General features: G+C 25.5%; 4 protein-coding genes across 4 annotated transcripts; 3 read left to right on the top strand and 1 right to left on the bottom strand. All coding sequences in view use genetic code 12, as the record gives it.

The window, feature by feature from the left end:
- Nucleotides 1-133: 133 nt before the first annotated feature.
- KGF54_000849 (MSW1) lies at nucleotides 134-2,254 on the top strand (the record flags this gene model as incomplete). The annotated part of the gene is made up of 2 exons (XM_051766806.1): nucleotides 134-923; nucleotides 1,101-2,254. 2 exons carry the CDS (start codon nucleotides 134-136, stop codon nucleotides 2,252-2,254), a joined length of 1,944 nt encoding a protein of 647 aa, XP_051622063.1.
- A 933-nt stretch (nucleotides 2,255-3,187) lies between these two features.
- Nucleotides 3,188-5,731, top strand: KGF54_000848 (uncharacterized protein; the record flags this gene model as incomplete). The annotated part of the gene is made up of 1 exon (XM_051766805.1): nucleotides 3,188-5,731. The coding sequence occupies one exon, from the start codon at nucleotides 3,188-3,190 to the stop codon at nucleotides 5,729-5,731; it is 2,544 nt and encodes an 847-aa protein (XP_051622062.1).
- Nucleotides 5,732-8,459: 2,728 nt separating this feature from the next.
- Nucleotides 8,460-9,935, top strand: KGF54_000847 (uncharacterized protein; the record flags this gene model as incomplete). The annotated part of the gene is made up of 1 exon (XM_051766804.1): nucleotides 8,460-9,935. One exon carries the CDS (start codon nucleotides 8,460-8,462, stop codon nucleotides 9,933-9,935), a length of 1,476 nt encoding a protein of 491 aa, XP_051622061.1.
- Nucleotides 9,936-13,160: 3,225 nt separating this feature from the next.
- KGF54_000846 (uncharacterized protein) lies at nucleotides 13,161-16,368 on the bottom strand (the record flags this gene model as incomplete). The annotated part of the gene is made up of 2 exons (XM_051766803.1): nucleotides 13,161-14,143; nucleotides 14,874-16,368. 2 exons carry the CDS (start codon nucleotides 16,366-16,368, stop codon nucleotides 13,161-13,163), a joined length of 2,478 nt encoding a protein of 825 aa, XP_051622060.1.
- Between the last annotated feature and the right edge of the window lie 1,301 nt (nucleotides 16,369-17,669).

Genomic DNA, 17,669 nt, shown 5'->3' with positions numbered 1-17,669 from the left:
TAATCTTTTAACAAAAGGAAGGAAGGAAAAAAAAAATAAAACTAACAGTTAATAAATTTCAAACATAAGAGAGATTACCAAAGCTGATAATCTGAGAATACGATAAAGTTACCACTTCCCAATACCCAAACAAATGGCTAATGAGGAATATGTGACGGATTCAAGTTCCGATTTTACAGAATATTGGATAGATTCATTTTTAGGTATAAAAGGAAATGAATATTTTTGTGATATTGATGATGAATATATAAGAGATAGATTTAATTTAACAGGATTAAATCAAGAAGTTTCAAAATTACCAACACTAATAGATATTATTACTGATGTAATAGATATTGATTCACAACCTGAAGAACATAGAGATGTTTTAGAACATAATGCAAGAATATTATATGGTTTAATACATGCAAGATATATCTTAACTACAAGAGGTTTAAATAAAATGTTTGAAAAATTCCGTAATGGAGATTTTGGTTATTGTCCAAGAGTACATTGTCAATTAAATCCTTTATTACCAATAGGTCTTAATGATCAACCAAGAATGGCAAGTGTAAAATTATATTGTTCAAAATGTGAAGACCTTTACAATCCAAAATCAGGTAGACATTCAGTAATAGATGGAGCATATTTTGGTACGTCGTTTCCTGCAATGTTCTTTCAAAATTTCCCCAATATGATTCCAATACATTCAAAAGATACTTATGTTCCAAGAGTATTTGGATTTAAATTACATGAATATTCAAAATTAAATAGATGGAGAGAATTACAAAGATTAAAATTAGAAAGAAGATTAATGAAAAATGGTATACAAATAAATAATGTTGTTGGTGGATTTATAATGGATACAAATAATGGTGGGAATGGTAATAATTATAATAATAATAATAATAATAATCTTAATACGAATTATACCGATAACGTAAGTATGTAATAATAGATAATAATAATAATAGTAAAAAGGAAGGTACTTGTAATATTAATAGATTCGAAAGCTACTTAGATAAATTGTAGTTTCATAAGTATCTGTAAGTTTCGTTGTTGTGCGGCCTAAGTAGATAGAATTAAAATCAGGTTTTTTTTTTCACCTCAATCTGCATAAGTTCAATCAATAATGAAATGTACTCCAAAATCTATACGGCAAGCGCAGTCATCATTTATAAGGCTCCTGTCAACCACCGCCAAATCAACAATTCAACAAATCGGTCAATATGAAACACTCCCTAAAAATTCAAGAGTATTTTCAATGATTCAACCAACTGGTAAAATTCATTTAGGTAATTATTTAGGTGCTGTAAAGAGTTGGAGAACTTTATCAGATAATAATCCAGAAAGTAAATTTATATTTGGAGTTGCTGATTTACATGCATTTACAAGTTTTAAACCAGGTTCAGAATTGAAAGATTTTAGATATCAAGCAATTGCAAGTTTATTATCAAGTGGGTTAGATATAAATAAATGTATATTATATTTCCAATCATCAGTACCTGAACATCTGGAATTAAATTGGTATCTTACTTGTTTTACAAGTATGGGACAACTAAACAGAATGACTCAATGGAAATCAAAATCTCAACAAAACCAATCAAGTTCAATAGTTGATGAAAAAGTAATGGAACAAACTAAAGCTGGTGTTTTCTGCTATCCTGCTTTACAAGCAGCTGATATTTTATTATATAAATCAACTCATGTACCTGTTGGAGATGATCAGACTCAACATTTAGAATTAACAAGAAATATTGCTAAAATTTTCAATCATGCTTATGGTGTGGATTATTTCCCCTTACCTAATACTTTATTAACACCTGCTAAAAAGATATTAAGTTTAAAAAATCCAGAAAAAAAAATGTCAAAATCAGATCCAATTCAAAGTTCTTGCGTTTATGTAACTGATACTCCAGAAGAAATTAAATTCAAGATTAAAAAAGCAACAACAGATTCAATACAAGGTGAATGGGAATATGATCCAATAAAAAGACCAGGAATTTCAAATTTAATAAATATAATATCAGGATTAAGTGATAAATCTATAAAAGAATGTTTAATTGAAATAAAGCATTTAAAAGATCATAAACAATTAAAAGATTACGTTAGTGAATTAATTATAAATGAATTTAATAATAAAAGACAATTATATGATGAATTATTACAAAATAAAGATTATCTTGATGAAATTAGTTCAAAGGGAAGAATTCAAGCTAGAGAAATTGCTTCGAAAAATATTAAAGAAATTAGAAGTATTATTGGAATGGATTAAAAAAAAATTGAATGTATATAGAACTTATAGAATAATTATTTGTATATAGAAAATAGATATTATAATAAAATGTACATATATAAAATGTAAATTTGAGATGTTTGTTAGAAATTAGCAAGATTTAGCTATTAGATTGTATCAAGGGAAAATCCTGTAAAATTTTATCTATAGTCTATAGATTCTTATACTCACAATACCTATTAAAAATCTAATTAATTTAACACAGACTCGTAAATATACATTACTTCTAATAATAAAGATTTAGGTTGCGAAATGATGTTTTGAATTTTTTGTGTAATATTTAACTTATTATTTTATTAATACTTAACTCGCGTTGTTTTGATTTTAAGTTGTATGAAAGAAATCAGTTTATAGTAAAGAGGTAAGTTGAAGGTCTCGAAGTTGAGATTGGGTTTGACATCCAATAATTGGTAAGATTGAATAAGTCAATACTCATGATATCAATGATCCTTAAAAAAAATCCGTCGTACTACAAATATTTGTTGTTTTCTTCTTCCATCATATATCATATATTAATAATAATATTTGGTGTGTATCACAATTATCAAAATAATAAATTTATATATATATATATTTTTTTTTACAACCATAAACAAAAAAAATTCAACTAATTTCATTATTTCTACAATTTCAAGTTCAATTCAGTTTTTTATGATAGTTTGATTTAATTTTCTTTTCACTTACGTTTGCTTTTTTTCTCAACAACGTTATCATATTGAATTTCATTAATAGAATTAATTTTTTTTATATCACTTTTTCTTCTTGCATTATCAATCATATTTTGACAACCAAAATTATATATCATTAATAACACCAACAAAATTTTAACTTGCGGTCATTCATAAATTCTCATTTTCCAATTTTTTAACAACAACAACCAAACTTCATATCAATACCTTCTAAAACATTAATATGAGTAATGAAGATGATCATAAACAAATGCAAATTAAAATTTTATATTCCTTTAATGATAATTCTACTACTTTTTTATGTCGATCAACTCAACAATTTTCAGTTCAAACTGTTCAAATACCTATTCAAGATTCAATAAATGAAGAACCTGAATTAATATTATTAGGAGCTTTTGAATTAAAAGATTGTATAAAACAATTATTAAAATCAAATCCAGAAAATTTTAAATTACATTCAGAAGACTATGCTGTTTATTATAAAGATATAACTGAACAACCAGATGAACCATTTGTTTCTAATGGTGTAGTATCAAAATTGATATCATCAAATGAATCATGTCTAATACCTGGAAGAGTTTGTCAAAATGTATCAGCTAATTTTTTATTTGGTAATAAATCAAATGCATCATCATTAACTTTAGAAATTAGATTAAAATTACATACAATAGAAGGCGCTCCATTACAAAAATTGCCACCGAAACAGCCGAATCAACAAATTCAACAATCACAAATACGTCAACCACTTTCAACTATCAACACATCACAAATGGATAGAAAACGACCATATGATTCAATGCATAAACAATTACCCCCAACATCTACTTTTTCACATTCAGTACCTGCAGCTAAAGCTACTAGAACTTTATCACTACCTTCATATTCAAATATTCAAAGCATACAACAAGCAGATAAAAATTCTAATTCTTCACGTTATAATAGAGAAAATGTTGAAAATAGATTTAAACTGGCATCATTCTTTCAAGAAAAAGTTGTGTTTGATGATAAACAAGAAAAGAAACAACAAAAACGTTACTCAAATCAAACTCCTTCACAACCTATAATGACTCAAAAATCACAATTACTACCTCAAAGAGCTGTTCGTACAAGATCAATGTTTACAAACACTCCAATAACTATATCTTCTCCAATCAATGAAGAAACTTATTCATCGGATGATCCTGAATATAGAGTTGGTGATGAAAATGAAGAAACATTACCAGAAGAAGAAGAAGAAGAAGAAGAGGAAGACGATGATTATAATATTGAATCAACTTCACCATATACTCCACAACAACCACCATATGTTAATAATACTACAACCAATACCAATAATCAAAAAGATACACCACCAGAGTTACCAGAAGACCTAGATAGTAAAAGAACTCATACAATTCCAAACACTAAATTACCAGAAAATCATGGATTGATTTGTATAAATAAATGTTGTCGTACATCAAATTCAATTGCATGGAAATATTTTGAAACTGAATTTAAACCTCATTTTTCACAATTAATAAGAGCAACAGAATTTAATAAAGAACATTATGAAGGAATGTTAGGACCATTATGTAATGCATGTTTTTTATTTTATAAAAATAAAGGATTTATGAGACCTGAACATGTTGTAAGAAAATATAATCAACAACAAAGATATAATCAAAAGATTAAAATGAAAAATGGTAACTCCAAAAATGATGATCCAATCAAAAATTCATTGAATTCTGTTGCTAATAAAAAGAATAATCTAGCTTCATCACCTGGTAATTTTCCAACTCCTTCTCATACTCCATCTGCAATTAATCAAGTAATTCAGAATAAATATCATAATAATTATAATAATAACAACAATAACAATAATAACAACTACAATCATTCAAGTGCTAATTCAAATTTGAATCCAACGCCAACAGGAGAAACTCCAGATTATCATGAATTATTAAATCAATTAAATGTATATGGAGGTCCATCTACAGATATAGATCCATTACCAACAAATACTCCACCAATGATTGCAACAAAATCAAACACAAGAATTATAAATTTGGAAGAAAATGATGCAAGAAAAGCAACAAAATTAAATACAAGAGTTATTGAAATATATAATGAAGAAGATAAAGAAAATCAACCACCAATTCAACCAATAAATATAACTGACGCAGCAACAAACAATACATTAAATGAATTTGATGCAATATTACAATCAATTCATGAAGATTCAAATAATAATTGGATGAATTTTTTAACTCAACCTACTCCAAAAGATTCAAATAGTCCTAATTCTAAAACTCCAGTTGATCAATTACAAAATTTAATATCATCATCAAATAAAAATCATAACAATAATAACAACCACAACAATTCACCAAAATCTTCAAAACTGTCATTAGCTAATATGCCTAGTTCACCATATTTATCAAATCACATAAATTCAAGCGATGATAATGACGAAAACGATGAAATTAATGATCAATTAAATCAATTAGTCAACGACTCAACTTTTAAAATCCATATAGATCAACATCAAACAACGTCATCCCCAAATAGAGCAAGTAGAAATAATACCACGAATTCTTTATTAAATTGGCCATCTAATAACACTACAAATAATACTACAAATAATACAACAACAAATAAAGATTTAGGATCAACTCCAAATACTGATTTTTTTTCAAATGATGAAAATTTTGAAATAAATGGTAAAGAAAATAATAAATTATCATATAATAGCATGGTCGATATTGATAAAAATTTCGTTGAAACTTAATAATTGATTCATTTATATATTAAAGTTTAATAAGTAATGCATGTTATAATACGTCGTCAAATTATAAATCTTACGGTAGAACTCTCAAATATAGAAACTTTTGATATATCGACGGACTTTAAAGTCGGTACTTTACGAAAATCCATCAAAAATCAACAAATTATGTAAAATAAATCGTTAAAAAACACAAAAACGTGCACAAAAAATAGGGATTATATTAAACCAAGCCACTTTTTAGCTTATGAAATATCCTTTGTAGTGTAATGGCTATCACGGTTCGCTTTCACCGAGCAGATCGGGGTTCGATTCCCCGCAAGGGAGATATATTTTATACTTTCCATTTCCAATTCACATCCTTTGTAGTGTAATGGCTATCACGGTTCGCTTTCAATATTTTAAAGTGTTGTAAGTTCCGAGCAGATCGGGGTTCGATTCCCCGCAAGGGAGTAAAGACTTTCGAGTTTTTTTTTTCTACTTTTTTTTGTATATATCGCTAGTACTTAGCTTAGGTGGTTTCTGTTCTCATATTCTTGCGAGAGGATTTATCAATCCTTTTTGTAATACTTTTGCATATGATTGATATCGATAGTTGTGGTTTAAGTCACTTCTATTGAGGGTAATGGATTGTTTGAATAAAGTTTATGAGGTACTTATTTAAAATTTTTTAGTGTTTTGGGGATTTGGTGAGATTTGCTGCAAAATTTTAGAGAAAAGCATATTTGATGTACAGGAAATCAATTTGATTATTATAAACCTTATTGATGATATCAAAAAAGTATAACGTTTTCTTTAATCGATTTATAAAAAGTTGACTCTTTATTGGTTGATTCAACTCTTCAAGTCAGTGATAAACTTTCCGTACGAGCCAATTTTTATCTCTAAAAATTTATTTTACGAACGTTCCATCTGTTCACGTTGAAATGAGGCACTGTGTATTGTGATCGAGAATTAGACGGCACTACATTTGAGTTGGAGAGAATGCTTAAGCAAAATGAAAAACCGTTAAAGTTTTCTTCCAGTGGATTACAATTTTTTCAAGAATATCCTCTGATAAAATTAAGTCATTTAGTAGATGCCCTCTGGGATGTTGTCACCAATATAATTCTACTGAAAGTCAATCAATTATCAAAAACCAACAAATTCTCCTATTCCAGTTAAATTTATTTTTATCACTCTACACAGAGGTTGTAGATATGTTTGAATAATTAAAGTTCAAGTCAAAAAGGAAGTTGAAAAGGAAGTGGTCATAACCGAAAGGCACAAAAGTCTAAATTAACTTTTTCACTAAAAATATTTGCTTTTACTAAAATTGAAAAATTAATTAAATTTTTGGTTTTGAATTTTGATCTGATTTGAAAATTTTTTGTGATAAAAAGTAAGGTAAGGTACAATCTGTGAGACCTGTCTCTCTCAAGTTTGAAAGGTACAAGTAGACCTTTGATCTTTGTATACATCCACAAAACTTCTGGATCTTATTATTTTGGAAAAATTCTTATGATCTTTTATTATAGAAACGCTGATCGTTTGCGATTGTTTGTAGTTTAGAGGCATATAGATGAATTACGAATCTCCTATTATTTGACGATCCTCTGTTGTTAAGAAGTATATTGATGAATTACGAATCTCCTATTATTTGTTCACGATCATTTGAGCGGCACAAAATTAGGAATTAGCTTTGATCTATGATAAAAATCTGTAATTAAACTTAAATAATTAGTTGTTGAAGAAAAGAGGTAACACAAAATGTTTCAAAAGGGTTAAATTAAAAAAAATTTTCAATTACTAAATTGATCTCTGTATAAAAGTTTGTTACAAAATTGATTTCAAACTAAGGTGATCAAATCGTCAAATGATAAGCTTTTAAAGATGAGAATTGATACTGTAGTATAATTGATGACGTTGAAGCAAATTTTGACAAACATTTTTGACAGTAATTCGTAAAAGCTTTGATTTATCACTTTACTTCTCAACAAACTGGAGAACCTAGGTTCTAGACCAAATGGGAATATTGACGAAACGATTTTCTTTGTTCATAATAAACGTAAAAAACGCAACTACTTGGTTATTGTTTTAGGTTAGAATTCTTCGGATTTTTTAGTTTCTCCATAATAAAAAAATTAGACGAAAAAATTGAACAATAACTGATTAAACAATAAGTCTAAAATAACCACACTAAACAATAAATTTTGGTTAGAACTCATATGATTTAAAAGGCGTTTATTCAATAAAATTCTAATCTCCATTCAAAAGTTTCGCTTTATGCAATTAATTAATAAAATTTTAGACTAAAAAATAATTTTAGTTTAAGCCATACGAGATTTTTCATAGATTTTGTGTTTCAAACTAAAATTTAAATTTTTCATTTTTAGTAAGTAACGAATTATTTAAAACTAAACTCATACATTAATTGTTCAACTTGCATACCTTTTTGGAAGTTAAAAAAATGTTGATACCAATTCGAGACGCGTCTGAGGGAAGGTTAGAACCTCTATATATATAAACTTGTTGGATCTCTGGAGAAAACGTGGGCTTTATTTCTAGAAAATTACTTTTTAAACTTTTTGTTACAAGTTTAAACCTGAAACAAACACCTTATTTTTAGATATTTTTAGTTAATCGGTTCAATATTTTTCCAATATACAAAGAAGGCTCAAACTAAAAGTTTACAAAATAGAACAATATATAATTATAGTCAAATTACCAAATTATCAAAATTATATATTTTACAATGAGTTCGTCTATTTTATTTCCTACCTTTTCAAATTCTAACAGTTCAAATTTCAAATCAAAAACAAAAGAAGAATTAGAACTAATTTCTAAAACAAAAACAAATCCTCAACAATCACAACAACAACCTCAAACACAAAGTTCAGACCTACAAGTAATGGTCATTAATGGTAAAAAGTGGAAATTTGATAAAACAATGAATAAATATGTTGAATTTAAAACTTCAAATTTTGATTTAATTAAAATTGAATATAATGAATGTATGAGGAATTTAATGACTCAAATCAATTATAAATTAAATTTAAAATTAAATAAAGAAATTGGTATAAATAAAATAAAAATTCTAAGACATTCATATTTCGAATCAATTGAACCATTTGATGAACTAGTTGTAAAAAGTATTGATAAAAATGGATTTAAATATACTGACTCTATTCAAAGAACTTCCAAAAAAAATATTGAATTTATAAATGCAGATCCATTTGATTCAAACAGTATGAATAATTTACATAATATTGGGAAATTAAATATTAGATCAATAATACAAAGTAAAAAATTTTGGAATAATTGTTATCAAGATTTAAAATTTGAAAGTATGTCAATTGGTGGATCATTTTATGATATTTTCCCAAATATTACAAAATTAATGGAATTTTTTGAAAATTTTATAAATTTTTTTTTAATAAGTATGAATAATTTAAAACCAAACATTAAGGGATTAACTAAAGATGATGAAATAAATAAATTACAAAGATTTAATTTTTTATTTTTCACTGATTCGGATTATGATGTTTTATTTCGATTAAAAAATCATTTTAATGAATTATTTGATGATCAATCAAATTCTGAAAAATTTCAAATTTATAATTTTAATTTCATTTTATTAAAATTAATTGATGTTATTATATCAAATTTAAAATCATTTAAATTACCAATAGATATTGAAACAACTTGGAAACAATTTTTTGAATTTATTTTTAAAAATTTATTAAATAATAATCAAAATCAAATTCAACCAACAAATTATCAAATTCAAAAACAACAACAATTAACTTCGCCAAATACACGTCGTAGATCATCAAGCATATCAACTTCTTCATCATCAAACTATGCATCTTTTACAATCCCACCATCACCATCTTCAATGTCACCTTCATCAACTCCAAAAAATATTTCAACAACCGCTTCCATAAATTATGATACCACCACAAGAAATCATCTGATAAATTCAATAAACTCAGAAAAAACCAGTAATTCTAAAAGAAATGGATCAGTATTCACAAATGAATCATTTAATTCATATTCTTCAAATACTTCACCAACTTCAATGTCAATAACTTCATTCGGTTGTAAACCAAGTTATAATTTACAAAATTATGATACTAATAATGTTGATCTTGAATCTACTATATCTAATACAAGTTCTAAAAGATCCAAAAACAGCTTTTTTAAAAGATTTGGAAAATCTAAAAATTAAAATTTGGTTGCGAAAAATATATTATTTCAATTCATTGTGTTTTTATTTTATAGTGTTATTTTCGTTTTTAATAAATGCGTTCAATTCTTAACATCGCGCAAATTTCATTTTTTTTTACAACCCGTTTTTTTTCATTTACACATTTTATACATTTATCTTCATCAAGCTGCTAAGTTCACCAATTCTGTAAATTGATGAACATATAGCGATCTCTAATGAGTTAATACTTCAAAAACAATGTAATTATATTCGGGAAATAAAAGGCAATAAAGGCAACAGGAGAAGTCGTATTTTTGAAAAATACGAATCGTAGAATACCGAAACTTACAGTTACTCACATAGATTTAGTTATAAATCTGTAGCAAGATCTATGTTTAACGGTTTTTATTTTGCATTAGAGAAATTTTCAAAGGAGTAACAACGAGATTAGGGATTTGAAATTACGGTAACTGGTATTATAAAGTTGCTAGATACTTATCCGTTTTTTCCAAACTGAAAAATTTTTTTCAAATAAGAATAAAACAAACCTCTATACATCGATGTAATGGATTCAAAATTACAATATTCAGATTTCACATCAAAAAGTTTTTAAATTGTGCCATTTATAATTGTGAATTTTGGAAATATTGAAATCACAACAAAACAGATAAAAAAGATAAAGAATAAAAAAAACCAGTATTTATCGTAAATTAGCCTAGATTTATACTTACCTTTGTGTTTGAAAAAATCTTTCAAATATTATAGATAGAGCAGTAAATTTATTAGTTTTGTACTTGAAATTTCAAAAATTGCACTCTAAAATTATTTAATAACATAGTAGTTACATAAGTCAAAGCAATAGCTCTTAGTAGTTCAATTGATGTCAAAGTATATAGAGTTGGTTTAAAGGAATACGTAATCAATTAGCAAAAAAGTAAATAATAGGCACAAGTAAAGATAGAATACCATAGAACCTAGTTGTGTGCAAAATTTTTAAGGTTTGAATTTAATTAAATCCCTTTCAAGTTCGAGTTGTTTAGTAATCATCAACCAATGTTATATATTCTTTTAAATTTCAAGGGATCACAACTTCTCCTATACCATTGCTTTTTTCTTGTCAACTGAAATTTAATTAAAACCTTAGTTCTGTTGATTTTAAAAATCTTCTTAATATTTTAAATGTGGTAATTTAAAATTATCTTGAATACCCATCAGTCACATAGTTAAGGCTAATTTAAGGGAGTTGTCGATCAAACTAAAACTAAATGATAAAATCATTAGAGATTGTGATATATAATGGTTTGTTACTTGTAAAATTTATTCATTGCTATACAATAAATGAAATATATCTTGATCGAATCAAGTTAAAAAGTAAACAAAATTTCCAAAAAATTATTATATTATTATCTTATTTAAATAATAATATATCAATGATCAAAATTAAAATACACAAAAAAATTAGAAAAATTAATCCGAAAAAAACAAAAAATAACAAAAAAAAATATATTTACTAAATTTGATAATTAAAATTCTAAATTAGGTACAAAATAAAATAATCAAAAAAACTTTAATTTTGACAACCAAATGTAATGTTGTATTTCAACCCTTTAAATCTAAGCGATCGATAGATTAAATATTAGATCTATTAATAGCTAGTGGTAAATAAACAATTAAGTAAATACATTGTGGGCTATATCTTCATTAGTAGTCATTCAAACAACAGTACTTTACAATTAAGATATTTCTTAACTATTATTAGTATATTTACTTATACTGTATATAATTAATGATGTTTAATTTCTTTTTTTAATGTTATTTATTTGTTTTTTAACTAACATTTCTTTTATTTTTAGATTAGAGACTGTATTTATTATTATTATTAGTGCCACATGGTAGCTGATATTTAGTCTTAGTGTAATCATTTCTATTATTATATAATTTCTATTAATAAATTATTATTATTTATTAATTTATTATTATTTATTATTTAATTTATAATAAATAATACATCAATTAACTTAACACAATACAATACAATACAATTGATGATTATCTTTTGTACTTATTTTTATTCAACTCATTTTAATTTATGAAAATTTGCATTGCATTTCTTACTTACTTATATTTCTATATGAGTTTGAGTATTATAAGTTTATAGATAATCAATTTTCTTTTATCATTGATATAAATTACAATTTATATCTCCATTTTATAAAATTTCTCGTAATTTTTATTATTCAACTTATACATCATCATTTTAATTTAATTATCTCCAACCCCCGAGATTTACATTTTATACTTTTAAATTCAACATCCCTTTTTTATATTGAATAAATCTCATAACTTTATATAATAGGGTTTACTTTATTTCATCGTCATCATTAAAAACTTTATTATCAGCCGTATAATCCCAATAATTTTTCATAAATCAATATTACATATAACAAAATCATATATTTCATTTTAATTTTAACAACTCATATATCATATATATAATAATAAATTAATACAATAATAAATTAATAATGATTCCACAACCATCTACAGATTCACATTTATTAAAAGAACATCAATTTTATTCATCAGATTCACCTCAAGAAGAACAACAACTACCACAAGATCTTTTAAACCAACAAGAACAACCACAACAACTACAAATTCTTGATATATTAAAACAAATTATAAAATTTGATCAATCAAATTTAATATCTTTTGATAATTTATTAAGATTATTTATAATTATAAGTTTGGTATTTTTTATGTTAAGTTTTATAAATTCTTATTTAAAAAAGAGAAAAAGAAGTAAATTAATTAATTCATCAAGTTCTTCTTCATTAAATAATCATCATGGTTTAAAAGAAAAAAAAAATATTATTAATTTAGTATAATGATCATTTGGTTGGTTATTTGTTAGTTTGATTTTTTCTTATTGCATCAGTTTTTCTTTTTCCCGCTTCATTATTGCATATTATTTTGACAACACATTTTGTTTGGTGTTATCGTTCATTCACTTCATTATTATTTTACGTTGAATTCATCTTCACCATTTTCATACCCGTTATTTTTCCAACTAATTACGTTCCTTTCGGTCTTCTATAGATTTAATAAAATTACAGTTAATACATACTAAAAGTAAATTACACAACTATTACGTATTTTATTTTTCTCTACATGAACCGAATTTTACTATTACATTAGATACTACGATTGTTTATTAACGACCTTTAATTAAATAAATGCTAGATGCTATTTTTTTTCAAGAATTTTCATAATTTCTATATCCCAAATATTCCAATCAAACCAAACAATATTAGGACCAATAGTTAAAAGGTGCCATAAACTATGAGCGTCAATTAATCTAAACCATGGTTCAAAATCTTTTATTTCTAAAAAAATTCCACATAAAAGAATTAAATTATTGATTATTGGAATGAATAGAATTATTTGAAATTTATAAAGTTGATTTAAATTTAAAAACTTTATTAGGGGGTTTAACTTGTTAAGTATTTTGTTTTCATATGGTATTACTTGAATTGAATTTTGTAAAAATTTTAAATTCTTGGAGTAGACATTAATAATGTTTAAATTATGTAATATCCAAAATATCATAGCTAATAATCCACAAACCATATTAATATTCATATTATAAGTATAATCCCAATTATTTGATAATTTTAAAATATGGAAAATATATAACATAATTAAAAAGGATTGCCATATAACCAATTTATTTCTTTGCTGTTGTTTAAACAATTTGAAATACCTAACAACGATAACATTTAAATTAGCTAATATTATTCCAAAAGCTCCAAAATAATCTAAAGTTTCAGTGATTGGTAAATCTTTAATATGAAATATAATACTAAAAATCCAACCAATCATACTAACACCCAATAAAATCAAATATTGGAAATAAATCAATTTAATTTCTTTATCATTATTAATTTGATATTGTTTATAAATTAATTTAAAATTCAAATAATTTATTATAAAATTCCCCATACTGAAAATAGTTGAAAAAAATTCTTGTATACCAAAAACAACAATAAATGGCCATTTTCCATAAAATTGAAGCATCAGGTACCCATTTTTCAATCTTAAATCACTTACTAATTGTTGACAATAATAGTTACAATTTGATGAACATGACCAAAACCATATTTTATATTGTGATGGTGTATTATCGCATGTGCATTGTTCTAGACAATCTTGAAATTCTGATAGATTATCTCCTCTTGACGCTGATGTTAAGTTGATTAGAAATAGTAGTAGTAGTAGGATAGTGAATGTATATGTTGATGGTTGTAAATTCTTTGTCATATCATTTGTCTTTATTTGATATTTGAATTTGGTTTTTAAATGTTAGCGATGAAGGATGTTGTTTGATAAATAATGGTTATTTAGCTTTGGGTAGTGATAACAGGGTTTTTTAAACTATAAAGTTTATTCGTATGTGATGGTACCTAAATGTTATTTAGTTTTATAAAAATTCTTGGTATTTGAAATATTTGTAACTAACGTTTTTTTTTTTTTAGTTTGTTCCAATACAAAACTTCGCGATTGTAAGAATTTTAAGTCTCGTAAATTTTGATGAATATTAAAGCCATAGAATTAGTATCCTTTGAATTATGATATAAAGCGACTTAGTTCGAAGCACTTAGTAAGCAATCACTGAACGAAATTGACGAATAAAAATTACTTGAAAATCTAAGTATCTAAAATATGACAAAAATCTTTATATGTTTCATATGAACTTTTCTTCTCTCGTAAATTATTGTGCGGCTAAATCACTTAGATCATGTTACAAAATCTTGACTTTAGTACACCTACAAATTGCAAGATCAGAAAGTATAATATATAATAGTCTATAACAACGTTTTATTTTCTATCTAGTAAAACTGCAATCTATCTAAGCATCTATTCTTTGTCTATCTAACTTTTTTTTTGTATATTCTTCACCTTGAACATGTACATAAATTAAAGTAATCAAACTTATAACAACAAAAACACCAATTAAAAATAAATTTATTGGGAATGGATTCATTTTAAAAACCGTATGTGTTGCATAATCTAAATAAACTTGTCCATAATTTATTGCACCACTTATACACATAATTAATCCATATACTGTTCCAAAAGTTTCAAAACCAAATACTTTTGCACATACATCTGATATAACAGTATAGAAAAATGGTCTATATCCAACAAATAAACATACACCAATTATTGCTAATGCATAATTTGAGATAAGACCTAGAATTCCAATGATTAATGAAATACCTACTAATACATTCAACACTAAAATTGTTGAAAAATTATCTAATAATAATCCAATTAATGGAATACTAATAATTCCACCTAAAGGTAATGCAATATCAAAAAAAGAATTCAAATTTTTAGATAATTCATAAGAACCAAAAATATATTGATATTGTGATCCAATAGTAGCAACAAAATAATTAATTCTCAACATTTGTATAGTACTAAACAAACAAATTAATAAAAACCAATAAGTTTTGATTTGATATTGTGCTGAATAACCATGTAAAATGCCAAACACCCCCGATCCATTTTGTTCCAATACTGCTTCACCTTCATTTAAATAAGGTTGTTTTAATGCATCACCTACAGAATCTCTTCTTCTCAAATCATGATGATCTGGATGTGGTATTGAATTGATTAATGGGGTAGATTCATTTTGTTCTGAAACTGGTGTTTGTTCAACTTCTCTTGTGTTTTCATTATCAACATCAAGTAAATCACTAGATGAAGTTTGATAAGATTCCCAAGGCATTAATAAAATTTGAGCAATAGTTATAAAAACAGGTACAATCAAATATAATTTGAAAAAACTAGATAAATTAAAATTAGGTAATGTAAAATATAATTTTTGATATATTAAAAATAAAGCACTTGATGCATCAAATGCACCAGTTAATAATGCCAATATAGTACCACTATATTTAGGAAAAGCATTAGATAATGAAAAACTTGATATAAATAAAAAAGGTCCACCTAATGCTAAACTACTATATCCCATTATATAAGGATCAAACCATGATAATTGTACTAGGTTTTTACTAAAAGTGAATATAATACAACTCAAGTATAAAAATCCGGCACCTATAAATCCACAAACTTTAGGTCCATAATTATCCAAGATAAATCCAATTAATAACGCACTAACATTAGTTAATACTGCCGCTATAGTGAATATTTTATTTAATTTTAAATCTTGTAATGTACATTTTGCAACAATTTCATTTTCATCTTGTATAAATAAGGTGGTATTATCTGTATGATAATCACATAAGTATTCATAAACTGATTCTTTAATCAAAACTACTTTCAATGCACTAAATCCAAATATTACACCTGCTGATAATAAACACCATATTATTGCACATATAACTTGTATTAATCTTTTTGATGATGGGACATCAGTGAAAATCATTTTCTCTATATGGATAGTTGATCAATTGAGTTGTAAAATATTACTAATGAGTTATTGAATTTGAATATATATGATTATAGTAGACTTTCAATTGCTTGAATAGATTTCATCTTTTATTGCACTTAATTTTTTATTTGATAAGATATTTAAGAAAATGTGCATGTTTCTATATACTAAATTTATGTGCAGTACTCATGGATCTGAGTGAAGATCTGATATTTTTGGTATTAACTATCACTTCATTTATCATCACCATCAATCAGGTAAATTCTATGAAGTAACTTGTCTATTTGTTAATTAAGCTGTTGATACCTTAGTTGTATCCAGATGTTATTATCGAACGTCATTTCTCAATTTCTTTTAACGTTTATCAAGTTTTGAAATCATTATAATTAACCTTAAATTGAAAACTTTTAACATTGAAATACTGAATCCAAGCTAAAGTAAAAACAATGAAGTGTATATTGTTTCGTCAAATTCTTACTTCAAAACTATTGAAATGAACTAAATCAAAAAATTGAACCAAAATTAACTATTCATCTCTACCAAAGAACCTGTCTACTCACAATCATGTATATCAAGCACTAAAGTCAAAAAAGGTTGTCAACCAGCTATCAAAAATACTCAAATATCTCACTTGTTCAACTCCAGTGTCTAATCTAATTCATAGTCAAGTCAATTACTTAAATTTGTCTCCAAAGGTTGGGTCTTCAAGTTTAATAAAGTCATTAATTTGTCCATTGGATTGGGAAAGCATCTTAGGTATTCAACTCAGATTAGTCCCATATTTATGTCAGTAAATGTCTCACAAATATTCCTCAATTGATAATAAAAGCTAGAATTCTGAAGGTTAGTATAATAAATAAATAAATAAATCTACATTTGTATGGATAAAAGTAGCTTTTGGTGATTGTATGGATAAAAGTAGCTTTTGGTCATTGTATGGATAAAAGTAGCTTTTGGTGATCAATTGAGGAAAGAAAAATAATACAATACAAATGAATTTAAAAAGGAAAAAAAAAATTATTTATATGCTAACAATGTTTGGTATGCAAATATTTAGCTGCAAATTAACTTTGTTTATTCTTACACGACTTTGTCTTGTAGCGCAAGATTAATGAAACATATTGAACTTGCTAGACATGGTGAAACATATTAATGACTACGTAGCCATTTGATCGTCTTCATTTTAAAAGTCCAAGTTTTTCAGCCTACACCAAAGCAAAAATTGTAGAAATGAGAGCCATTCGCACAAGTTTTGTAGATTTGTGTAAGTCATATAATTTTTTAAAAATGGTTGC

The sequence above is a fragment of the Candida jiufengensis genome, assembly GCF_024610255.1.
Source record: "Candida jiufengensis strain CBS 10846 chromosome Unknown scaffold7, whole genome shotgun sequence".
Classification (NCBI taxonomy): domain Eukaryota; kingdom Fungi; phylum Ascomycota; class Pichiomycetes; order Serinales; family Debaryomycetaceae; genus Lodderomyces; species Lodderomyces jiufengensis.
Note: the sequence above shows the minus strand (reverse complement) of the source record. Positions and strands in the feature narration are given on the sequence as shown.